Source organism: Diabrotica undecimpunctata, chromosome 4 (assembly GCF_040954645.1).
Source record: "Diabrotica undecimpunctata isolate CICGRU chromosome 4, icDiaUnde3, whole genome shotgun sequence".
Taxonomy (NCBI): Eukaryota; Metazoa; Arthropoda; class Insecta; order Coleoptera; family Chrysomelidae; genus Diabrotica; species Diabrotica undecimpunctata.
In genome coordinates this window covers 23,700,700-23,727,775 of record NC_092806.1, presented here as the reverse complement: position 1 = coordinate 23,727,775, position 27,076 = coordinate 23,700,700, and the positions used below count along the sequence as shown (strand labels likewise).

Here is a 27,076-nt window from a genome sequence, read left to right as displayed (position 1 = left end):
ACAACGGACACGAATCAGCTGTGCACTTCATTATGTTATGTTCCGAATTTTGATTTGACAATCGTTTAAATATTGAATAATGCCTCAACTTTGAAACAATCATCCAATTATCATTAACATATTTGCAAATAAATATCATTCAATTATAAACGTTTTCCACATTTCAGGCTAAATCCACAAATATTATTCATTATCGAGATCCTATAAAATAGGTATTGTATTACTGAATTTTACCCATCGAGCAAAAAGTTGTCTTTTTGCTCGATGATTTTACCGTAAAGAACTTAAGAATTAAATATATGCTCCATTTTTATAATTCGCATTCGGGCTGACTTCCTCTGTATACATAGCCATAAAAGAATTATTTTATTACTGTATACATAGACATAAAAATCTTATTATGTCTACGTCTGTATATCAGTGTCAGTGATATCAAAGATGGTGATATGGAGCACGGAATTGTGCCAAAGACAACTTGTTGCAGTATTGCCGGAGTTTCAATATTTTCTTACAAATATCATACGCTGATAAAAATGGTATCATCCGCAAAGTTCATATTACTTCCCGCATTTTTTACACATTCCAAATTTCTTTAGCAACTATTTTAGTCGCTAAGAAGTGATCTGAAGGAGTCCACGAGTCTGGATAAACTTGAGCAACTTATTCAGGGATTGTAATTCTATAAGACAGTTTTCATAACATAGTAGATTGGAAATCATTGCTTGGGAGTTTTACAACAGTCTCTATGCATCGGAATATTGCAGAATATATACTTGTAGACTTCATTCACATAGATTATTTCTGTCCCCTTACTAATACCTATACATCGTGGATAAAATTATAATGGTGACGAAATATTATTGTTCTCCGATGAGTTTCGATGTTGTTACTGTTTCTATGGAAATTTGTTTCAAAAAATAGGCATCCGCAGGTTCACGTAAATTCGTCTGGAAGTTTTGAATTTTTTAAAATGTCTTTACGTTTAGAAGCTCACTACCTTTTTCTAGATTCTTTCCCACAGATATCGTCTGTGTTACTAATCGCCTGATTGGTCACCTGACAATCACATTCCAAAATTCTTAGTAGTGAAATCTAATTTATTGACTTTATTTATTATAAAATGTTCTACACTTTACAATACTTCATGAGTTTATTTACACACATTTATTTATTTAATCTACATAGAAAACACTTAAATATTAATTTATTTACACTTATATAATTTATTTAAAACATTCACACCGGTTACAATTTAAATAGCCGCGCGAACAATTTATTAATCGACACTTGTTTTCGACTGTCCTTTTAAATCTCAAATCGTCCGTTTTATACCAGATTTGTTTGTCTAGAAATTTCTGCCGGTTTATTAACTTTCGGTTGGGACGGAACGATATTATTCGATCCTCATCTGGAAAGTTCCAATAGCAGGTATAAGCGGGGACCCGATTTACAGCTTAGGGTATGACTCACATTTATCGTAACAGTAGCAATTATTGTGAAGCTAAAAATGGCAAAGGAACAAAATGAAACAACAAAGTTATGTAACATCCCAAATAACACAGAAAAGAATTTAAACCACGGCTGAACAATTGCAGGGACAAAAATGGACATATAGTTAGTACAAAGTTACAGTCTCCGTTACAGAATGGTTAAGTGCTATGTATGGTCCATATTGTTATACGGCATGGAGACATGGACGTTGAAAATATCTTCCATTAACAAGTTGGAAGCCTTCGAAATGTGGACCTTGCGAAGAATGTTCCGCATACCATGGACAGATAGGGTGAGAAACGAGGAAGTCCTAAGAAGAGCAAATACTGAGAGAGAATTGCTCAGCCTGATCAAGGCACGAAAGATTGGATACCTGGGCCATATCCTGAGAGGGGAAAAATACGCAATCCCTCAACTAATTATCCAAGGAAAGATTGAGGGCAAGAGAGGAGTAGGTCGCAAACAAATGTCGTGGCTGCGAAATATAAAGAACTGGACAGGCGTAATTAACACTGGCGAACTTTTGCATGCCGCAAAAGACAGACGTCTGACCTTAAGATAATTCGCCAACGCACTATAGGTGCACGGCACCATAAGAAGAAGTTAGTACAAGTGAAGCGGTACAAAGCAGATGGGTTAAGCCCTTCAAAGAAATATTTGGTACCGAAGTGGAAAATTGTACGTCGTCCAAAAACCAATAAATAATACCCACGTAGAACCTATAGAACAATATTTAAGTAAGAGATGCAAGATTGCAGAACTCATCAAACATGGAGTTAACACCATTATACATCAAATTCACAGTATAAGAGTCAAAGTCTGGGAAGAAGAACAAATGCCAGAGGAATGGTGCACTGGAATCATATGTCCACTACACAAAAAGGGAGATTTGTTGCAACGCCCCCTAACACCCTGTACAGCCGTGTAAATACTTAGGTGGAAGAATTCATTGGTCAATACCAAAGCTGTTTTATGCCAGGTAGGTCAGCAATTGACCTGTGGGCTACGTCAAATCTTAGAAAAAACCAATGAATTTAATATTTATACTTTTCATTTCTTTGTGGACTTGTCAGCGTATGATAGCGCGCTAAGAGATAAATTATATGAAGCCATGATTGAACTTTATTTATTCATGAAATAATGAGGCTTGTAAAAACAACTATGAGTCAAGTGATTTGCAGAGATCAAATACAAGACAATCTGTCACAAGCCTTTAAAACATATGTGGGTTTACGGCAGGAAGACGCACTGGCGTGTCTTCTCTTCAAATCTCCTAACCGCACGAAGACTTAAAGAGGTGGTATCCACCGTCTTGACGGCCGCCTTAAAATAAACGAGGAAAAAATTAAAATGATTCCAAATAAGAGATAGAAACTCCAAACAGAGAGCTGGAAACTCCAAACAAACTTTAGCATAGACCACCATAATTTTGAGGTCGTAAATAACTTTGCCTATCTGGATTCCCTTATAACAAGGGATAATGACAAACCTGAAGAAGTAAAACGAAGGATACTATAATAGCGAACAAATGTTATTTTAGGCCAAACAAGCACCTAAAAAACAGAAATTTAAGCCAAAAAACCAGACTAATAATATATAGAACTCTCATCATACCGTTGTTCACATATAGGCAGAAACATGGACCATCTCCAAAACAGACGCAAATAATCTGCTCGTCTTTGAAAGGAAGATACGAAGAAGAATAATGGACGCTATCTGTGAGAATTGTATTTGGAGAAGGCGATATAATTTCAAATTGTACTATAGTAGAAGCCACAGTTAACAGCCAAACTTCGTTTCAAAAATCTTTACTCATTAAAATCCACAAGGAAAATAAGTTTCTGTAATTGGCTGTATACCATATATTAAAAAATTTTTAATAAAACCCTTTATAAAAAGGTATATAAAAACCCAGTCGGGCTATGTTAAAATAGACAAAACGTTTTCGGAATAAGTATTCCATCATCAGTGTCAGGTTAATACATGAATGTAGCCACTAAATATGGGGGTAAAAACCATTTAAAAATTACTAAATGAAATTTAGTTTACATTATGTCTTGTTTAAAATTAAGATGGTAAAGTTACCGTTGGATTGGTAACATATGTCGCCATGTTAAGGAAGATCGGCGCAGCAAACTGGCAATGGATGGCGATGGACAGAAACAACTGGCGAAATAAACTGGGGGAGGTCGAGGCTCAACTAACTAAGGCTGTAACACCACTGATGATGATGAATTATTGTTAAGCAAAAGACAGTACTGTCTTTTTTAACGACAACATACTAGAAATATTCATAAAGAGTTCTTTGAAGAATGTAAAAATTAAATATAGATAACGCAAACCCCATTCAAAATTTTGCGATCAAAGCTTCTCAGAACGGTAAATAAAACTAATAAATAATTTTTGAATAGATAAAAATAGAGAATATATTAAACAAGAATATGTAGCAAAATACAATTTTAATTTAATAAAAATCTTTCTGCTCCACTAAAAAAATGCAATTATAATATCACGATAATACTTACATGAGAGAAATTTTAAGAGTGAACTTGTAAAAAATTATTTAATATTGATAGATTTTTCATTGATACTATTATATCAATTAATTTTCGTTCATTTTGAATCGTTCAAATTTTGTTTGATTAATAACTTATTAAATTATGTATATACATACAGACTTACAGATTATATCATTAAAAATGAGGAATCCCCACTAGAATTTTCAAAAAAACAATTTTTTATTGATTTAAAGTTATTTTGAAACATCAATATGAGCGAAAACATTTTAGATCCCTACAATTTTATTTCTGTGAAATATCAAGCTTTTCCAGAGCATCTCCGATTGCTCGGAAATGACTACCTGCTGGAAGGGACTATAGCCAAATGCTTTTGCTTTTGAGTTATTACTTTTGTGTGCACCTTAAGCGTTTGGAAACGAAATATGGTAGTATAGCGTCAATCCATAACACGTCTTAAAACTTCAGAACCTTTGACAGCAAACTCATCAATATACATTTTTCAATATTGTTTTGAAGCTACTTTCTTATGGCATTTTAACGTCGAAACATTCCTCGAAAGAAGAGCTTTTTCATTCGACAATCTTGTTGTGCAAGACCACCGTGTGAGCTTGGACCACTGTGTGTTTACCCACATCTCAGACTTCTAGTTGGCTCACGGTTTTTAGCATCCATGTCTCGATTTTATAAAAGAATACTGACCATGTATATAACATCTTACAAATTTAAATCGTAGCTGCAGATTGAGATGTGAAGAGAATACTGAATTTTCGTTAATGTTAACATTATTTATTAACAACCAATTGCACTTTTTTCTCAACAATTGGACTGTTACTATTTTTAAAATCCTCTAATACATATTTCTGTAGCCATATTTTTAAGCATTTTTTCGTTTTTTTTTTTTCGAATTTGCGTAAGTTTTAACGTGTAACACATAGCGTGCAAAATTGAATATACCCCAAGAGAACGACTTCAACATCGCTATTATGTACTATAACTTAACAAATAAAGTTTTGAAAACATTATTAATTCCATTCTTGGATATTATCAACCGGTTACTTTTTCTTCTACCCTTAAAACAAAATCCAAACAGCTATATATTCGACTACTACAGTAGCTTTGCCCCTTAAATAGAAAATATCTACAATATTGATTTAACAAAATTATTTGTAGGTGGAGTTATTCACCCTTAAAACTTCCAGTTTCTATGTTGACAAGATAAGCGATATAGTACTATGAATTAAAGTCTAAGGGCCCTGTGCTAATGTCGCATTAGCAGCGCTGCGTTAGCGTCCGCCCAACCGGACAAATATGACTTTCCTTCAAAAATAGTGTACATCATTTTTTTCGAACAGATTTTTTGTAAACAAGCATGTTAGGTCCGATTGGTAATATAAGTAACAATAAAGTACATGTAAACACATAATTAAGATAAAAACTACCAAAGAAAGTATATATATATATATATATATATATATATATATATATATATATATATATATATATATATATATATATATATATATATATGTATATATATATATAAGATATACGATTCCGAAGAAGCTGAAGCTGTTTTCACTTGAAGATCCTTTTTGGGTGGGGGATCATCCCATTCTGGGATTGGTTTTACAGTTTCTGGTGTGACTTCACTGTTTCCACTACTTATCTTTATTCTTCTCTCTCTCTCTCTTTGATTGTCCTTTCTATATTTCCAATTTCCATACTCCTTAAGTCTTCTTCCACTTGTCTCCATCTCAGTTTAGGTCTGCATCTATTATCTTGCATCCCCTTCGTTTTCCTTCTTTGGTCCCAGTATTTTTCTGATAATCTTCCTCTCAAAAGCTTTCAGTTGCTCTTCTCTTGCTGTTAATGTAAATATTCTGCAGCATATACTACCTACTATTGGTCTTATGGTTGTTTTATATTTTCATTTTTGTATTTCGGCTTCTCTTCTTCTATTTCCCGCGTTATTATAAGCTTTAGACTAAAAAGTGCCTCAATTAGCGATGTCATTATGAAGTATGTAAGAGTGATGCAGGCTCTAAATCATTTAAAGACAATACATATTATTTTATAAATTTTCTAAAGCTTTTATTTCTTTAAAAACAGTGTTTCATTGTCAAATCTGTACGAAAAGCAAGACGAGTGATAAAAAGCTGTATCGCACTACCATGGAGTAAATTATACGAACGACATTACCGTTCGCCGAACTGCATTATGGTAGGGCCAACGCTAACGCGGCGCTGCTGGCGCTAGCGCTCGTACAATGGTCCTTATGCACATCTTTAAATTTTACTGGTAATTAAATCTCATACAGGCGTGGGGTATTTTTAAAATGGTAAATTCAGATCATTATAAAAATAAAAATATATTCAGATAAAATTTAGTAGAACTATTATGATTTATATATTACAATAGAACTATTATTAAAGTACACTAGTTCTGTGGGTACATTTAGACTATGATACACAATGATATGTGTTGTGGAATAAACCAACATGGTACTAAAAAACGAATATCCAAAGCAACCTATATTGAAATAATGTTTAATTTTTGATGTGGTTTCTCTTTATTTTTTAGTAAAGATTGACAAATAAATAAAATACTAAAACTTACACAATGCAATCATCATATAACTTGCTAATATTTACACTTTAAAGCCAGAAGGTGTTTAATATTATGATCAAGATTTGTCCTAAACAAGTATCTAATATTTTTCTGGAGTGACTAAAATCTGTTATGTTTTCCATACCGTAGGTACTTAACAAGAGAAAATTTAAAACTTGGATAAAAATGAAATAGGAGGTCCCAAACTCAAGAAAAATAATTATTCAGCATTATAAAAAGTAAAGATAAGATATTAGTCATAAGAAAACCACAAGCCAGCTATAAATGTAACAAAAAAAAGTGAGAAATCGAATACTGACAGGAACGAAATATGAAAACAAAATCAAAACACGTAAGGTTAATAAAAAAAATAGCCCAGGCTGAATCTGTATAAAAATTTGTACATACTGAGCCGAAATTTACTATTTTGTATGTCATTAGCGATCAATGTCATTAACGACATATTTGTTGATTTAACTTGTCACATAAATATTACCCAAAGGATGTCCAAGAACACAGTAGAATCTGGAGGATTATAGAATTGGCACTGTCTAAAGTCGTGAAAATGAACATGGACACAATAGGAAAATCATATGGTCCAGAAGAGAGATTCGGAAATGAGTGACTCTTCGGAGTCCAATAAGAATATAAAGAAGATGAGCAGAATTTCCCGTTCTAAATATATGAAGTCTCAAGGAGAGCAATCAAACCCGGATATACCATGGCAAAATAATAAAGTATATCGGATGTTGTCAGAGAGCTTATTATAGCAGATCTCCTGAAATCTCGAGGATTTAAAATTGCACTTGAAGCCAATTGGTTGCAATAGGGCGGGTGCAGAACAGACAACTTCCAGATAAATCAATTCTTTTATCCTGAATATCTCAAAAGAATCACATCTATGACAAAAAGTCCTTACCTAAATTAATCAAAGCTGATGCTTTAAAGGAGGCTTAATTGCTCTTCTGTATGTCAAAAAATTGCGATTTATATCTTAAATAATTTTCCAAGCAGCAAATTTTCGAAATTATCCAATTTTCTGGACAAAGTTGGATTATTAAATTATTATGCAAAACCAAAAAAATGTATCACATTTTTCAATACTTTATTGTTTTGGAGATCTGTATTTCCCATTCCAAATATTCAGAAACTTTTTGACTAAACAAATGAAAAGAAGACGAATTGACAGATGGGACTTGTAACATCTGCGCACCTATGGGTACATCAAAGAATGCTGCTTTTCCCCAAGGTCTTCAAAATTTTCTCCTTATGAATACTGAAAAACTATTACCACTGTAAAATTTTAAAAACCTGAGGGATAGAATGATATCAATACTACAGTATTGGTTTAGGAGAAAACAATAGCTTTGCCTATGAACTTCACACAAAAATTCACAACAAAATTGCATAGTACTATTTACAGAACATTCAAAATAGATAGGCAGTAGTAAAATAAGACAAAAGTTTAAAAAAGAATAATGTTTTCTATGCAGCAATATTTTATTACAAAAAGGGACTATCACATTGCAGATCTATTTTCATCGCAAATTCTCAACAGGTATTAGCCGTATCTACACTACAATTTAATGGAGCTGAGGACCATTTTTATTTAGATGGACTACTAACACACACATACATAAAAAATAAATTATAAAAAATTTGAATTATTAGAAATTTTAATAGTATAAAATATATGAATATTTCTACAACTCTAAAATAAATGTATATAAATTGGAAATAATTTTACTAAATTTTAACTGATTTTTCCTTCTTTTCGAGATACATATGGTAATTATACAGAACAACTCAAAGCAATACCCAAAAACTCTTCAAAACCTAGCGTTATAACTCCCTTCAGTTCACGGTCTTTCTTTTTAAAAGCTTCTGTGAATTGTTGAATCTGAATACATACTACAATAAACTGATCAACGGACATCCTGCTATGGGTTTTAAGATCACTTTTCACTAACAAAAATTTGACAAACTCTGGAGAAAATCTAAAGCCCATTTGTTGAAACGCTTGTGTAAGTTCTGTCTGATCAATACTGCCTGAACCATCTCTATCATAGTTTTTAAAAACTGCTAGCCATTGGTTAATGTAGTTATAAAGCAACTGAAACTCATTTATCCCAATAGTTCCACTGTGATCAATATCAAACATGGATATCATTAATTTGCAAGCTGTGGGGGAGAAATTTTCACCTTGTCCATTGATTAAGGCAGCTTGAAGTTCTTCCCAACTGATTTGCCCTGAACGATCCTTATCTACAGCTTGAAACCATGACTGGACATCAGGGTTTATTTGGTTGGGCTGACCATAGCCACCTGGTGCAGCAAAGCCACCTCCCTGGGACTGACCTCCTTGAGGTTGGCCAAAACCTTGTGGTTGACCAAAACCTCCTCCTTGGTGCTGACCATAATTTCCTCCTTGAGGTTGACCATAATTTCCTCCTTGAGGTTGACCATAATTTCCCCCTTGAGGTTGACCACCATAACTTCCTCCTGGATTGTAAGCTCCATATGCTGGATTCTATAAAGAAAATTAAAACATCACTAAAAAATACCTATTACACAATATAAGAGGGAGAGAGAGAAATACTTTATTGGCATATTGCCAAAAAGTTATCAACCAAAGTCTTTCTACAATTTAAAAATCATTAACTTTTTTATAGGTATATAAATAATATCAATTATAATAATAAAAAAACATGAATAACAAGCACTGGGTATAATTAGGTTAATGTTATTCTTGGTGATTATCCAGAGGCTTGATGTTTCCACTACCTTTATATTATATAATAGAGCATGATATTTGCTGTTGAAAAATATCATCATTGGTACTACAGCCCTAGTTGAACCTCAACCTTCTCCAGTCTATTTTGCTCCCATTAAAGATAAAGATATTGTATTACTACAATTTACTATTTCTTAATATTTCTCATACCTCTTAAAATTATATTGCCTTTTCCAAATATGATTCTCACAGATTGCACCCATTATCATTCTTAGCTTCTTCCTTTAGAAAATGAGCAGTGAGTTTTCAACTGTTTTGTAGATATTCCATGTTTCTGATCCATATGTCTGCACTAGTAGGATGAGTGTTTTATAAATTGTTAGTTTGGTTTTTTGAGAATCCACTTGTGCATCTCTTATAGTCTTTTCTAACAATATATTGAACAGGAGACATGAAATAAACCCACATAATATGTTTTAAATGTTTAATCTACAAAACTTGCAGTCTATACATTGAAGGTGAGTATGGGTAGAGCATGAGTCATTGAAGATTCAGTAGCCCACCCAGTTCTTCATAAAGTATCTTTTTATTAATGTTTCCAATCACTCATAGGAGTGTAATAGGGGGATAATGTTGTAGTAGGGTATAGTTTTTTTTTCATTTAACATAATCATTACCTGTTCTGCCTTACCTATGTTTCTGCTTGCAGACAAAGTTTCATAGAATTCACCCTTAGAAACACTGTAATAATCATGAACATCAAGATTTCCATTAAAAAAATCATTAAACCAATTGTTTATTTCATTTAAATTGTTTTTATTAGAGACAGCATTTTCAAAGAATTCATTTAAGTATTTAGGTGTTTTGAAAATAGCCAGTCAATACATCACATTTTTCAGAGTCTAAATTTAATCTAATTTTATAAACAGGAAAAGAGCTACACACTATTTAAAAGAATAATCACAGAAAAATGGAAAATACTAAAAATATAGAAGAAATAATTGGACTACTAAAATAAACTAAAACATAGTTTCTAAACCTTTCAAGAAACAGAAAAACCAAAATCACCAAACTCAAACTAATGAAGGAGTATTTATTATATAAATTTTTTTAAAGAAACAGAGCAAAAATTACAAGGAGGAAAAAAAGAAAACTGTAACACATAAGCGAGTAGGGAACCTAAAACAAACACACACAAAGAATGAAGAATTCGTATCATCTTCCTTACTTTGTTATGGAGATTGATTATTCAATAGTTCTTCATATATGAAGCATATTAGAAACATGGATATGCCTCAATTCAGATCTGAGTCACATAAAATGTGTCATTAACTGTATTGATTTAGAAACCATGCTCTACTAATTATAAAAGCTTAGTTTTGTCTGTACTTTTAAGATATTTTGTAAAACACTAAAAATTTTTGGTAGTTATAGTACAGAACATCCAATCGATTTAAATTAAAACTACTAAAATATGATAAACTATTAGTATAAAATATTACCTAAAAATTGTGTCTTTTGAACAATTTAATGCTAACTCAATTGACTCTTCAGTCTACTACTTCCCATAAAATTCTAAGTAATTAACCATTATGTTTTGTCCTTTTTACACTCAACGTAATTAATTTGATTAAATTAAAGTAGGTACATAATAGTACAAGCACAAATAGATTATTATAGTAAGTATATTATATTTGAAATTATTAGATTCTATTGCTTGATGGCAATTAAATGTTACACATATATATATATAAATTATGATTTTTAAAAACAATATTGTACTTACTGGATACATTGTTACAGATATTACAATTATAACTATATTTTACAGAATAAAAATAGGCTATTCGATTCGTCTATAGTCTATATAATTTTTTACGATAGAGGTAACTTCATTTATGTGATGATTAATTCTCCAAATAGAAATTTCATTTATTAATTCCAAGAATGTGAATATTGTAACAACCAACACTTCCGTTTATATGAAAGTCAATAGTCAATGGTCAATGTCAATCTTCTGAAAAAGGTAACTCGGTTTTAATATGCTATGCTATATGTAAATATTTTTTAAGTGAAGAAAATAAATAAATATACAATGAGTAATTGTTTTTTATATGACAAATACACTCGTATATTTTTTATTTTGTGACATTATCAAACCTTTAGCACTATCCTACTATAGGTATACCAAAGTAGTATAGATTTGTTTTTTATTTATTTATTTTTTTTTGAATGGATAATTTGTAAAAGTAAATTATTTTATTATCAGAACAATTTCCGAAGTGAAAATTGAAATTGTCAATAAACTTACTTTAACCTTTAATTGTGGCTTATTCCCATTTAAATGGTAATTACAGTAAATTATTTTTTTTCGATCCAAACTAGTTACAGTTAAAATCCATAGATATATAATATAATATGTTAAAAACTATTAAATGTCTGCATATACAATACAATGCAAAGCAACATGAATAATTTGGACATAGCCAACTTTTTGTCAAATTATACAAAATATTTAAACATGATTCAGTTTCATATAATAGCAAAGGAACTGTATCGAAATCTTCTGACAGAGTCTCTAACTTGTTTTTAATGAGCTGCATAAATAGCAAAAAGTTTATTTCATAAATTTTTTATGACTTACGATAACAACCATTTGGTTCAAAATATAAAAAATCGATTGTATAGTTTTCAATATTACCCTAGATGGAGCTAGTTACAGTTTATCATGACAGTCGTATCTTCGTTTTAGAGGGTGAAAAGTGATATTTTGTTTGGCATACTTACCTGGCGTAGGGGCTACCGTGATCATTAAGGCGGTTCCCCCAGGACGAGGCCCATTCATTGCACTACGATTGGGCTGAATCCTGCGATTATCCCTAATGCGGATAACTCGGGCGTGTAATTTTTGGTAGTCGGGACTGCGTACGCGCTGTCCCGGTGTAATTTAATCAAAACATAAATTATTTAATTATACCAGAGAATACTCCAGTATTCTGTGATTATACTCAGTCATTTATAATTAGTACAAATTCACATCTCTGTATAGGTTCTCTACTCCTACTCTAGCTCTTTACTCTTTACCATTAACATGTAAATCTGTTAATCACCCTGGTGCCTGGTGTAAAATGCGCATGTCTATCTTTACATAATATTACATGGAGTTTCCATTCCCTTGATTCATTCCTCTTATCAACGAAATGAATAACGGAAAAAGTCAAGTAAGAAACTGGTCTCGTAGTGTAATTTAATTAAAACATAAATCATTTTATTATATTTTGGTCATTTATTATAACTCGACCATTATTCATGTACCTAAAAAATTTTTATTAAAAAAAAACCTGTCAGGCTAGATCACAGAACGTTTTCGGAATAACTATTTCATCATAAGTGCTATCTGTTTGAAGCCACTATGTGGGTAAAAACCCTTTAAATGTAGTTAGATTAACTTGGAATTACACCTTTGATATTTAATGCTATGATGTTTAAAGTCATAAAAGGAATTGATCACTTTGCAACATAGGACTTCACTGGGGTTGCTAGTAGACGAAGTGTGTGAGGACTTGATAGCAACTCAGGTAATGCTGCAACTGTCTCGATTATAAATTTTTAACTACAGTTATGTATTCGTACATTATAAAACGGTTAAGTAGTTTTGAGCATTTTTGGTGAGCAATTTTTAATTTCAAGCATTGTCTATTCTAAGCAAATATCAAAATTTTGCACATTGTAGGTCCTCTAGATAACAACTTTTCTCTGAAAATATCTGTTGTAAGAAATTACACGGTATTTTGTTGAGTTTTCTCTGGACAATGATTTAGAATTTGAAAATGTCCCTTCTTATTCAGAAATTACAAGTGACGAGTACAGTTCTGATGAAGGAAATGTTATAGATCAGTGTCACAACATATTCAACACAACATTGTACAATATCAGATTCATCCAAGTATATCTTGGAATAAAGCAAACATGTATTTGATAGTTCTATTGGTCTACCCGAGCAAACGTGTGTTTGATAGTCCTATTGGTCTACTCGATTTTATAAAAAATGTATATGACCGTAGTTCTGGAGACATTTTTGTTTCAGAATGTCTCCAGGACTACGTTCATCTACATTTTTGCAGATTTTTATCAGATGAATTTGCTTATAGAATTCCTTGTTTTTCAAACAAATTTATTTGCTAAGCAACTTGGCAAACCATACAAACCTAGTATTTTGAAAGGATTCCAGACGTTTTAAGGTAAAAATCATGTTTACTGCACACTTCTTTTTTCTTGTAATATAACTCTTGTAGGAATTACTAATGGGAATTAAGGAACTCTCCAGTTATCATGATTTTTGCTCTTCTTCTCCAAATTTAATGTTAATGAAAGTCCCAATAACAACCTTCTCGTGATAGTATAACACAATATAACAGTAGGTATACAATATAAAACTAAGGAAAATAATTAAAGAATTGCAAAGAAAATTTTTGGAAATCTACCTAGTAGCATCAGGACATTTAGCAATTAACCAATCAATATTTGATTCAAGGGTTGATCAAGCATGAAGCAATATTTTCCTAAAAACCAATAAAAGAGGATCAAAGATGTGAATTTTAGCAGACAATAGTAATTATTATCTAAATATTGATATTTATACAAGCAAACGTGATGAAACTACCTACAGAGAAATGATTACAAACTCGTGTCATAGAAAACTTGTGCGTAGGTTTTGAAAATAAAGGACACCGTTTATACTTTGATAATTATTTTAATAATTTAGATCTTCAAGAATAGGTAAGACAAAGAAAATTTGCATTTGGAATAGTAAATCGTTCGAGGAAAGATCTTACTACCTTTATTGAAGATAACTAATTGAAATAAGGGGAGTCAGATCACTTTACGAGTCGTAATGGACTTTTAGCTATAAAGTGGAAGGATAAGAGAACTGCCCAATTACTTTTTAATCACGACAACCAGAAGAAATTGGATCAATTAAGAGAAAACGTAAAGATAGGAGTAAAGAAAAAATTCTTTGACCTCAGGTTGTTATCGATTAGATGGATGGAATGGAGTATGGAGTCGGTAAATTCGACCAAATTTAAAATGTTGTGAAAAGCACAAGCCATTCATATTCAAACATGTCAGCAAGACAAAAGCTGACTATCAACCAAAACATAAAATCTATAGAGTTTCTTCATCTCTATGTTTTAGGCAAATTTGATTAATTTTGTTAATTTTTCTATTGGTAAGATAGAACGTAACGTTTGATTGCTATTAAAATTGAGATTGCTTTCTAAAATGTATTAATCTGGATAGAGATTAAGAGGGCTAAGTCCAGAGTATATACCCCATCGAGCAAAAGACTGTCTTTTTATACCCCTCCTTTTTATCCCCCGCTAAGTCTGCGCTAATGTTGTTAACAACTGTAGCTAACTTCACATTCTACCTGTAGAACGACAACCAAGAACAAGAAGAAGAAAGAGTATTTTTTAGAGGTTAGGTATTAGATCAACTTTAAAAATTTCATATGTTTGGAAAGTTTTTCATCATTCAAATAATAAAATAAGCTATGGATAAGACACAGAAGGAAAATAAAAGTAAGTAAAAATAATTTGTATACATTTTTTAATTTTACTTTTACTTTGTAGAGGAAAAACTTGGTGCAGATGGTTTAACAAAAAAGGAAAGAAGAGCACAAAAAGTAGGTGCCAGACAGACTCAAGAATCTGGTGAAGCAACACAAAGCCATAATTTACCTAAATGTAATAGTACTTCCCAACCGAACAATAAATCAAAAGTCGATAGTGTTGGTGTAAATAAAAAAGAACATCAATCAAATGAACACAATGTAGCTTCTAAAACACTTTCAGAAAAAGAACTGCGAAGACTTGAATGGGCGAAAAAACTGGAAGAAGGGAAAGCTAAAGGTAAATGTTGTTTTACTATGTACATAACATATGTTTTGTTCAAACAAACACCTGGGTGTATTTTCTAACATCAAAATTTGTTCTCTAAGATCAGTGGATGGTTTTATTATATTTAATATTCTAGAGGTGTATTTTAAACCATTGAATACATTTAATAATGTGAACGATTTGTTGTTTTTATAGTAATTGTTTATTTGATAAATATAAGATCATGACTAACCTTTTCATTTCTTCAACATAATCAGACAGATATTTTTTAATATTCATTGTACATACATTATTAATGATGCTGGTATATTTAACTATCTGCAGCATTTCTAAACTCAGCCATGCAGAAATTGGAACAATGTAACTGTTATTTCGAGAGTATTGAGCACATCAAATTATATCTGAAAGATAGGATGCAAATAATTGTGATGGTTGGGGAGGTCGTATCAGCAGAGAGTTTATTAAATATTGGAGTACCCTATTTTATTTTTGATTTATATAAATGATCTTCCAAACAATGACAGTGGCCTTTGCAACTGATAATATTGAGGATGTGCTGGAGGATTCTATGGTGGCACAGCAGAGGACTGAGCAATGGTTTGCTGCAAATAGGTTGGTTCTGAACAACAATAAAACTAAACAAGTGATTTTCACAATGAGAGATGTGGGTGATATGAATGATGGAGTCGGAGAGATTGAGTTTTTAGGAGTTCTTTTGGACAAAAAATTACAGTTGGGCCCACATATTAATAACATGCAAAAAACTAAATAAAAGTCACTTTATTTTGAGAAACCTTTCAAAATGCGTCTCACTGGAAACTTTATTTACTACATATCACTCGATATTCCAGTCACATTTCTCATACTCTATCCTTGTCCAGGGTCATACAACTGACACTCAGAGTATTTGGTCTGCAGGAACAGACAGTGAGAGTCCTTGCTGGTTTGACATTTACTGAGGCCTGCTGAAACCTTGAAAAAACCTTGAATTCATGAGGAGGGATATCAATCTTTATAAAAGTCACAAAAATCAGCACAGTTACGATACTAGGCACAAGCAGAATATGACACCAGCATATTGGCATTTGATGTGTCAAAATGGACCAGGGTATTGGGTAATAAAATGTTTTATGCTTCTGCCTGAGAATATCAGAAACTTGTCTGAAAAGGAATTTGAAAATAATATTAAAAATATATTGGTCAAAACTTCCTTTTATACAATTTATGAAAATTTACAACATAATTTTAATTGAGATTTTGTACATATTTGATTTGTGTAAGATTTTGTATGTTTAATATGAATACTTAATTGTATGTAGTAATTGAGTACTCTATTACAGCTTGATATACGTTATCAGATGTTTAAACAACTAGATTGTACTAAATGCACCTTCATTGGCGTAGACTTCATTTTTATGCTCTTCAACCATTGTCCAAACATAGCCAATATTGTAAATACATACCTTGATTGATGTAAATCAATCATATTTAAATCTAAGAAACTTGACTGAAGTATGAAGAGTATATTTAAGATATAAAATTCCAATAGTTTCTCTTAATTTTTTAAATATAAAAATTCTTTTAATTTACAAGTGAGGCCTTCATGTCTTAGTGTATAACTTTGTCTTTGTTAAGATATACATCTTAACATACCCATTTCTAGTTATCTGTTAACACTTTCGCTGCAGAAGCCACCATATGACGTTTTTCTTATCTCTCAGTTTGTACAGACAATGCCAATTGGTGTTTACTTGCCTATTGCATATGCTGTCAAAAAGTTCATTAGGCACAGGAGAATGTTCCTAAAATTCTGCAGTGAAAGTGTTTTTCGTTTAAATATAAACTATCTTATATTTGTGCTATTCTTAAATGAATCTATATATCTAAATAGGTTTCATGCTACATGGTAGACCTTTAGGTCTGCTCCAGTGTGATATTTTGTCTTTGCACATCCACAATCCTATACACATTATCTCTGCCTTTTTCTTGATCTATTTTATCTTACCAGTTATTCCATATTCTAATCATGCGTGTCTTAAAAACACAATATTAGATCTAGCAAATTCTTTAGTAATTTCTCTAGTATCAGATTAAAACCAGATGCTTTTTGTAGGGTATTAATCTTTTATTTCTCTACAACATTAAAACTCTTCAACAGTATGCAATTTATAATAAAGAGTAATGCACCATATGTGTTTTCAGCTTATACTAACTTAACAAATGAATAAATGGATTATTAATTTATTAAATAGTTTTTGTACCTTATTGATTTAAATTCTTTCAGATCTTACCTTTTTATGATTCTACATTATTTAATTATATTTCTCATAACATATGTGTTAGTTTTTGTACCGTATTGATTTAAATTGTTTTAGGTCTTACGTTTTTATGATTCTACATTATTTTTTTCTATTTTCTACAGCGAATTTTTTTCTATATTTCTTTATACTTTCCAGATAATAAAGAAAATGAACAGTTAAGTAAGGCAGAACTAAAAGCTAAAAGAAGGGAACTGCAAGAAGCTCAGAGGCAACAAAAAGATGCTGAGAAAAAACAAAAACCTGAACAAGTATCAAAATCCCCTTCCGAGATAAAAGAAAAAGAAAATACAAATAATAAAAAAGTAGTAAACAATAAGCAGAAAACAGAAAAGAAACAAGTTGCTAAGAAAGAAGTTAAAAAGTTTACTGATTCTCATAAAGTGCAGCTTGTACAACATTTATATAATGAAGACCTATTAAAATTAGAAACACATACTATAGCTGTACATCCTGATATTCATCCTGTGTTTATTAGGCTAGGTAATATTTTTTTTTTTGATAATAGAACTATTTAAAATGGTGATATACTGATGATTTTGAAATAGTTTTTGCTTTCTTCTGAGCTTCCCTATATATTTTTTTGTTTTTGCCGGTCTTATTTGGCAAGTACTTGTGATATGCTCATTTATTTTCAATTACTACATTACTTATTGATTCTATTGTCGTTATCCTTTCCTGCTATTTATTTTTTTTTCGTGGGCACCATTATTCTAACTTGTATTTTTTTTAGTGTTTGGTTTAGGTGTGATTACTGCTTTCAATATTTCTACTATTTCACATCATATGCTTTTCTTCCTTCTTCTACTTCTACTTTAAACCTTACTCCATTTCTGAACTTGCCACCTGTCCACTCCATACATTTTCTTTTGGATTTATTTTTGTACTGTCCTATTTCCTTGCAGTTTGACTAGCCTCTGTACTGTCTCCTCTAGTTCTTCTTTTCATCTTGCCAGTACAACCACATCATCTGCAAATGCCAAACCTTGGTGGTTTCTTTGGTACAGGAGTCCTTCCTTTTATGTTACAAAATTCCTTGGTAGAATGCAGTAAAATCTGGTTACCTGTATTAAAAGAGGAAGTTAATAAAAGGAAAATATCACTATTAGTAAGTCAGTAACATATCGAGGATACATCATTTATGTAAGACCAAATACTTACCATGTCAGGATAGTATTATGAGGTTTGTTTCCTTATGATTTACTATGGAATCACTAACAAGAGGATTTACTGTCATCATCGCATGTGGTTGTGTTTTTAATGACAAATCACCTGCTATGATTTTACTGACGGATATTCTCAAGTTTAAGTTGATTTCATGTAATCTAATGAACTATCTTAGAATAAAGTCGTCCCAGGAACGCTACACAGCAATATTGGCAATATCATTTTAAAATCGTCTACTTTCAAATGTATAATATGTCTGAATTGTCAATAACGTAACAAAAACAAAATTTGTTTAATTTATTGTTTTGTATTTTGAGAACGATTTCTGAAGTGGAAATTGAAACGTCAGTAAACTTATTTTAAAGTTAAATTGAGGCTTATTCCCAATAAAAATAGTAATTGTTTATAGGCTTAAAATCACAGCAAATCTATTTTACAATATTTAACTTTTTAATTGTTAAATGATATATCGCTTAATAATTCTGATATTGACTGTATTCTCATGCGAAATCAAAGTTCTTTATGCATTTTTAGAAAATTTATTAATAATTTTTAAAAAATTTACTTTTGAAGCTATTTTTGCAATAATTATTAACAAAAATAAGTTTACAAACCCTTATTTTAAAGGATCCACCTCGTGGCTCAGGTTTTTAGTGTTAACGATTACTTAAGCACTGGGGACCGACGGCTTTACGTGCCTTCCAAAGCGCAGTGGCGACTCAGTTAAATTAAAAAAAGAAAGATTTAGTCCGTTTTGCTTAGTAAGCCAGTACCTTGCCACTGAGCTATGGCTGCCACTTATTTATTACTGGCTTTTTGGCTTCCCATTTCTTCTCTGTTTGTATCTTCTATAATTCTCTTTCTATCATTCTCTCTTTCATGTTTCCTGATCTTCCTTTGTTGCTAATCATCATCATCCAATGTTCATTTCGGGATTTGGTTAGGATTCTTTATTAAGAAGGGATTGAACTTGGGTATCCGTGTTTTTAACAAATTTCACGATAGTTGATGTGGTACTTAAGAATTCAGAAAATGATTGGACTATAATACGACAACATTTGTTAAATATTTATAGTAGTTCCTTTCACTTTCCTACTTTTCTCGGTACCGACAACGATATTTTTATTTTTAATAATGATTCCCGTCACCATGTTTCGGAGGGCACGTAAAGCCGTGGGTCCCGGCTGCGTAAGTGGTCGTTAACTCTTTGGCACTTGCGTGACTGAAATCCCTAATACCCGACCTTAGGCAGAAGGTCACATGAAATTTGACTTTTTTCCATATTTATTTAACCTTTAGCAATACTTGTTTTGATACATTAGTTTTGATTTTTAGGAGTTCAATACAATAAAAAAATTATCCTAGGATCAAATGCGAGATGTTTAGCTCTTTTGGTAGCCTTGAAATATCTAGTGCAAGATCTCAATTCCCCACCAAAACAAGAATTTTGTAGATATTTAGAAACTGTGTTACAGACCTGTACACAATATTTGCATTCTTGTAGACCTTTAGCTGTTTCGATGACAAATGCCCTTAGACATTTTAAATTGCAGTTGACCCATATTGATACTAATATAAAAGATACTGAAAAGAAAAATATATTACAAGATATTATTGATACATATATCCATGATGATATTAATAAGGCAGGGGACGCTATAAGCATGAAAGTTAGTAAGAAAATCAGCAATGGAGATGTAATTTTAACATTTGGATGGTGAGTATTGGTAACATGCATCACTAACATTTATTTTGAAGTTTTATTTTAGAGAGTCATTCTTTTTTCCTCTTTTCTTATTTTTTACTCACTTATTGCTTTTTAAAGCCTTTTTGTTTTTGTTGTAGTGTATTGAGTAAATGCCTTATTACTAATAAAAGTCAACTTCGATATTTAATGACTGTGACCCCTCAAACAACTGTTAATCTGATAAAAATGAGAATTTATCCTTTTTTTTTTTAATTCCCATGCCCAGCTGGGTTCGAAGCCGCGAATTTTAGGGATTAAAACTTCAAAATTACATTTATTGACAACAGATCTAAAGCTAACTATTTTGGGTGTTACATCATATATAAAGACAAAGAACTTAATAAGTCACATTTTTGGTTTTGTTCAGGAGAATATGCTTTAAGTTTAAAACTCTGTGATTATGTTAAAATACATCTTACAATTAATTAGTAATAAAAAGAAAAAAAATTGATATATTGGTTGTTGGTTTACATATATTAATGGTATTAATTGTTTTTTATTCATCTACATGGACAAGTTTGTTAAAATATGTTCTGAGTCTTATTAAAACTGCATGCGAGTTTTCAAACAAAATTTCTCGGATAGGTCTTGTTGAGAAGGATAGTTTCTTTTCATAGACGAAATCCAAGAACGGTGTCCAAGACTTAATAATCGTGGACTCATCTTCTATTCTTAAGACTACAAAAGGTGTAGGCTTAACTCTGGAACACTCAACCTCATGGCACCAATCATCCGGAATCTCACACCTAGACTTTTCTTGATCAAAGCTGTATTTTTGCCTCACTCAAGATATGAGTGTCCACGAATAGGGTATGTTATTTTTATCAGCTTAAGTCTTTTCAGATTACTGGCCAAAAAGTGGCAAAACTTGAATAGAGCACTGTTTTCGAATCACAGAAAAAATAAAACTCTTCAACATTAGGATCAAGGAAATTATATATATGTATATATACAGTGTACTCCCTCTATAACGAACACGGTTATTACGAGGTTTCGCTTATAACGAGATACATTAGATGTCCCGTGAAATTTCTATTGAACTATAACCGTCTATAGTGAGGCAAATTTGGTTATAACAAGAGAAAATAAGATCCAAAAACGTGTTTTTTATGTTTTTGGTCCGGTCGTGGCCATAAATAAATACCTTTTCAAACAGCCCCTCAATAAACTTAACTGCAGCCCGCAATAAACTTCTTTACAATGAATAAATACAACTGTTTCACATCTTTAGAAAAAATATGATAGAATAATACTGGACCATTTAAAGCAGTTAAAAATGACAGAGTTCTTAAAATTGCAGAAGCAATAGTTTATGTTATCCTTGAAAATACGCTTTATACATTATGTAGTTGGAAAAAAATATAAGTACAGATTTTTTGTTTTAACGTATATCATTGATAATAAAAATAAACAACTCTTTTATGTTTCAATATATTTCATTGACAATAAAAGTAAATAACTTTTTTTCAAAAACGCCATTCAAACAATATTTATTAGCATCTTATATTGCTCCGAATGGCTTCACTATAGAAAGTTAATGGTTTAGAAAACTACAGATTCATATGTATGCACAGTATTATTATTGTCTGATATAACGAGATCGACTTATAACGAGGTAATTAGTCTGTCATTTTAGTTCTCGTTATAGAGGGAGTCTACTGTATATATATATAGTGGAAGAGAAATGAACAAACCTTGTATGTACCTTTCTTTCCAACATTTTCTGGATATATATTATAAAAATAGCTCTCACTACTTGAAAGCACATGTATATTAAACATATACACAGATAATTGACTTTTATAGTAGACATCGTTGGTTTTAATGTTGGGGCATGGAAAATTCCTGCTATAATTCGTAGTAATGGCTTCTATTTTTGACGATTTCATAGCACTTTCTTTAGCAGTCTTCTTTCTCTCATAAAAAGTTGCTTGTTTTCTCAAGTGAAGTTCTTGTTTTCTCAAGTGAAGTTCTTGTTTAGTTTCAAGTGCTTTTAGTTCTTGACTAAGCTTGCATCTGTGCATCTCTTTCCTCGTTTATTTTTAAACTTAACGTTTTCTTTTCCGCAGTATACCTATCACACGTGCTACAAGTATCCGATCTCGGATACCCAAATCCAATGTGGAAATCATGATTAAAAATAAACCTATAGCTTTCATAAGAAAAGTTAGCAAATTTTTGCATTAAATTTGTATCTTCTTCTTCTTGCAGTACCGTCTCCTATCGGAGGTTGGCTACCATCACAGCAATCTTTACTTTGTTGGCTGCAGCTCTGAACAACTGTATTGAACTGCACCCATACCACTCCCTCAAATTTCGCAACCAGGAAATCCTCCTACGTCCCACATTTCTCTTTCCCGAGATTTTTCCTTGGATTATGAGTCTAAGCGGAGAGTACTTTTCTCCTCTCATTATGTGGCCCAGATATTCCAGTTTTTTCGTTTGTATGGTTTTTATGACTTCGCATTCCTTCCCCATCTTCAGCAGAACATCTTGATTTGTTACTCTTTCTGTCCATGGTATTTTCCACATTTTCCTGTAACAACACATCTCGAATGCCTCAATGTTTTTGATGTTTATCTTTTTCAGTGTCCATGCTTCCATGCCGTACAGCAGAACGGAGAAAACATAGCACCTTAACATTCTCGTTCTTAAGTTTATATTTATGTCCCGGCTGCATAGGAACTTTTTCATTTTGACAAACGATTGTCTCGCTATCTCTATTCGCCTCTTGATTTCTCTTGTCTGGTCATTATTATCAGTGAAGCAAACCCCTAAATAATTGTAGGACGTAACTCTTTCAACTGACTGATATATTTATTTAAATTCACATTGGTGTATATCTTCTTTGTTACAATCATGAATTTAGTCTTTTTGATGTTCAGTTTTAGACCATACTTATTGGTACGGGTGTTTATGTTTTCCATCAAAAACTGTAAATTTGCTAGGTTATCTGTTACTATTAGCGTGTCATCAGCGTATCGTATATTGTTAATTAACTCTCCGTTAATGTTCATACCAATGTTTTGCTCTAGGAGCGCTTCCTGACATATTGTTTTGCTATATATATATTGAATAATAGTGGAGAAAGCACACAACCCTGACGCACACCTCGACGAATCTCAATTTCTTCGGTTAACTCATTATCAACTTTGATTTTTGCTGTTTGTCCCCAGTACAACCTGGATATGATGTTAATGTCGCGACTGTCGATGTTTTTGCTTCTTAGGATTTCATACAGCTTTTGGTGTCTGACTTTATCAAAGGTCTTCTCAAAATCTATGAAACCTACGTAGAGGTCTTGGTTTACATCCAAACATCTTTGCATTAACACACTCAGACCAAACAAAGCTTCCCGTGTTCCCAGTCCACCTCTGAATCCAAACTGTGTGGCGCTTATGTCCTCTTCTAATTTATTAAATATTCTTTTGTGAATTATTTTTAAAAATACTTTTAGTGTGTGGCTCATCAATGCTATAGATCTGTGGTCTGAACACTCTCTGGCGTTATTCGTCTTCGGGATTGTGACAAAAGTAGAGGAGAGCCATTTCTTTGGTATGATGCCTGTTCTATAAATTGTGTTAAAGAGGTTCACCATTATTTCAAGTGCGTCGTCGTCTATTAGTTTCAACAATTCTACAGGAATTTCATCTGGTCCTGCAGCTTTACCCCCTTTTGTGTTCCTTATAGCATATTCTACCTCGCTTTTTAGGATTTCAGGCCCTGTTGTGTCGTCTGTAGGTTCTGCCACTGCTATTTCTGGTCTTTCGTCTGCAAAAAGTTCTTTGATAAATTTGAATACTTCTCTTTAAACATTATAAACATTTTTTAATGTTTAATGGGTCATCTAAATAGGTCCTTGAAGACTTTTTGAGGCTATAATGACTATTTCTGCTAGAGAAAGAACTTATGTGCTCATGGACTGCTTTTTTCAAATCTTCGGCCATTTGGTAAGGACGATTTTTATGCAAACCTCGTAAGTCCCTAGGAGTTTCTTTTGATTTTTTCAATTTATTTACAAGAACATTAACTTTACCTCGTGTTATACCATTGAAATGATACAAAAGCATTCTTGCAAACCTGAATATCTTCCACAGTGGCTTCCTGTTTTATTGTCACATGATAACAGACAGTGCAGTCTCGAGAACCATCCTCATTTTCTGGTTTTCTAGCTCTTCTTCGTTGTACAGGAACCAAAGTAACCAAGGCCGCTAAATATAAGGTTATTTCGTCATTATTTTTAAAGGAGTTCATATTTTTTATAATAGATTGTCTTTCATGTTTAGAGATTAGGTTCAGTTGCATGAGACTATAACTTTAGTTTCTTTGAAACATCTTACATCCTCCCAAAGTTTTTCCTTTCCTTAGAGTTTTCCCACAAGCAAAAGGTAATTGATCACTCTGAACACTCACCCGTATCTGCCATGATTATTTTGATTATCAGATAAAAGTATCAAACGTTGTAAATAATCACTTTCACTTTAAAATAAAACAAACTTAAAATAAACTAACAACTTTTAAAACACAAAAACTGTAGAAATCATGTTACCTAATGTCGCGTGCCATTGTTGCCAACTACTAGGATTACCTGAACTTATCAAGGTTTTCCCCTGTTTGGAATTAACATGTCAAGTTCTTTCCCTGTGGGTTTCTTATATGGTTTAGAGTTCAAGGTTCTATTTAAGAGATATCGTATCTAAACCAAACAATGAAAAATAAAATGGTTGATTGAGGGTCACATAAAATCAAAGATATGGCAAGACTTAAATATTAAAAGTTCAGGACAGGTAATAACTGACTTTCTCTATTACTACTTTTGGAATGTAACCTGACAGTCTGTTTGATTTTCTAGTATAGTTAGTTTGTTTTTATACATATAATAAACTTTTAAAACTGTTCATTTTATTTTCAGCTCATCTCTTATAACAAAAATTCTCCTAGAAGCCCACGCCGATGGCAAAAACTTCAAAGTAATCGTAGTTGATGCAAGACCTCTTTTGGAAGGAAGGGAACTGCTACGGAGACTTGTAGTTGCCGGTGTTAGTTGTAGTTATATCTTGATAAACGCTCTTAGTTATGTAATGAACTCTGTGACAAAAGTGGTATTAGGGGCACACGCTCTCTTGACAAACGGCTATGTAATGTCCCGAATAGGAACAGCTCAAGTTGCATTGGTCGCCCGAGAGTATAACAAACCTGTACTAGTTTGTTGCGAGACTTATAAGTTTAGTGAAAGAGTTCAGACTGACTCTTTTGTATATAATGAACTGGGTGAGTAGACATTATCTCATCTTATCTTTATATGTAGATATGATTCATTGATCAATGTAGCCTTCTGTAAAATTTAAACTACTAAGACAATAAGTTATGAACAGTAGTGCTCCTCTTTAGGGTTATTTTTCGTCGACTTTTGTTCTAATGTGAAATAACCCTGCAGTTTAACTAACAACAAAAAAAAAACGTATAAAAATAGTTTGTAAGTAGTAATTCACCATTGTTTTGGCTTGTAAACTTACATAAATTCTTTTTTAGTTGGAACTGATGATGCTTTAAAAAGTATAAAGCGAAACGTTTTCAATAAATCAATGAAGTAGCTGATTTATTTTATTCTAAATCTCTGATCTCTGAATTCACCTGTTGAATACAACTTATAATAACTTTAATGTTAACTCTTTGTTTTAATTTATATATATATATATATATATATATATATATATATATATATATATATATATATAGATTACAAAATTTATTTTTTTCTTTTTAGGGGATCCTGATACACTAAGTGTGACCCACCTTAATGGCACGCCAACATCTCTGTCCAAGTGGAAAGACATACCGAAATTAACGCCTTTGAGTTTGTTATATGACGTGACACCTCCTGATTTGGTTACAGCAGTGGTTACTGAGCTTGCTATTTTACCTTGTACAAGTGTACCAGTAGTTTTGAGAATTAACGCTACAGAAACTGCCTAAAGACTTTTTACTGTTTTATTGTATTAACTGAGTTTATTTTTTTTTTTTTTGATTAAATGTGTAATAAAAAACAAAGTTTAAATAAAACTGGATGGATTGTGTACTTTATTAGACAATTATCATCCTCTCTAAGGGAGATAAGACCCTTTTAAATCACAGGTTTGAACCACTCCTTTCAATCGTCTATGTCCTGGACTCGTTTTCTATACCATCTTGTAACCTAATTCTTGATCTATTTCATATAATGTCTTTATTCTCGAAGTGGTCGCAACTTACTCTTCATCAATAGCACAGTGCTCTTCACCTCTCATCACCATATAAGAATATTGGCGTTAGTATTGTCGGATATATTGTCTTGTTCAGCTAAGCACATGTGACCATGGCATACATATGACAGAGACGAAAATGCCACTGAACCTCTAAAAATCATACGAACAAGCTGAATTTTGCCGAGCATATTAATTTTGAGACCCCATAAAAGATGCAAAAAGGTTTACCACTTTACCCCCGGGCTTCCCCCTAAAACCTTCCTCGCAGGGGGGTAAAAACACAAAAAATTAATTTACCAAGAATCTGTCCACCATAGAAAAAAATGTTTCAAATAAAAAATGTAGCTG

The 27,076-nt window shown here is 32.0% G+C and overlaps 2 protein-coding genes and 1 non-coding gene across 3 annotated transcripts; 2 read left to right on the top strand and 1 right to left on the bottom strand.

The window, feature by feature from the left end:
• Positions 1-3,888: 3,888 nt before the first annotated feature.
• Positions 3,889-11,322, bottom strand: LOC140439302 (sorcin-like). The gene is made up of 2 exons (XM_072529130.1): positions 11,138-11,322; positions 3,889-9,147 (listed from the first exon to the last, which is right to left on the bottom strand). Exons 1-2 carry the CDS (start codon positions 11,144-11,146, stop codon positions 8,410-8,412), a joined length of 747 nt encoding a protein of 248 aa, XP_072385231.1. The 5' UTR covers positions 11,147-11,322; the 3' UTR covers positions 3,889-8,409.
• An 808-nt stretch (positions 11,323-12,130) lies between these two features.
• On the top strand, positions 12,131-12,293 carry LOC140440400 (U1 spliceosomal RNA). Its single transcript, XR_011950819.1, has one exon. It is a non-coding gene; the product is annotated as a U1 spliceosomal RNA (small nuclear RNA).
• Positions 12,294-14,778: 2,485 nt separating this feature from the next.
• LOC140439301 (translation initiation factor eIF2B subunit delta-like) lies at positions 14,779-26,562 on the top strand. The gene is made up of 6 exons (XM_072529129.1): positions 14,779-14,933; positions 14,985-15,263; positions 17,708-18,052; positions 20,072-20,453; positions 25,396-25,754; positions 26,251-26,562. Exons 1-6 carry the CDS (start codon positions 14,906-14,908, stop codon positions 26,457-26,459), a joined length of 1,602 nt encoding a protein of 533 aa, XP_072385230.1. The 5' UTR covers positions 14,779-14,905; the 3' UTR covers positions 26,460-26,562.
• The last annotated feature ends 514 nt before the right edge of the window (positions 26,563-27,076 follow it).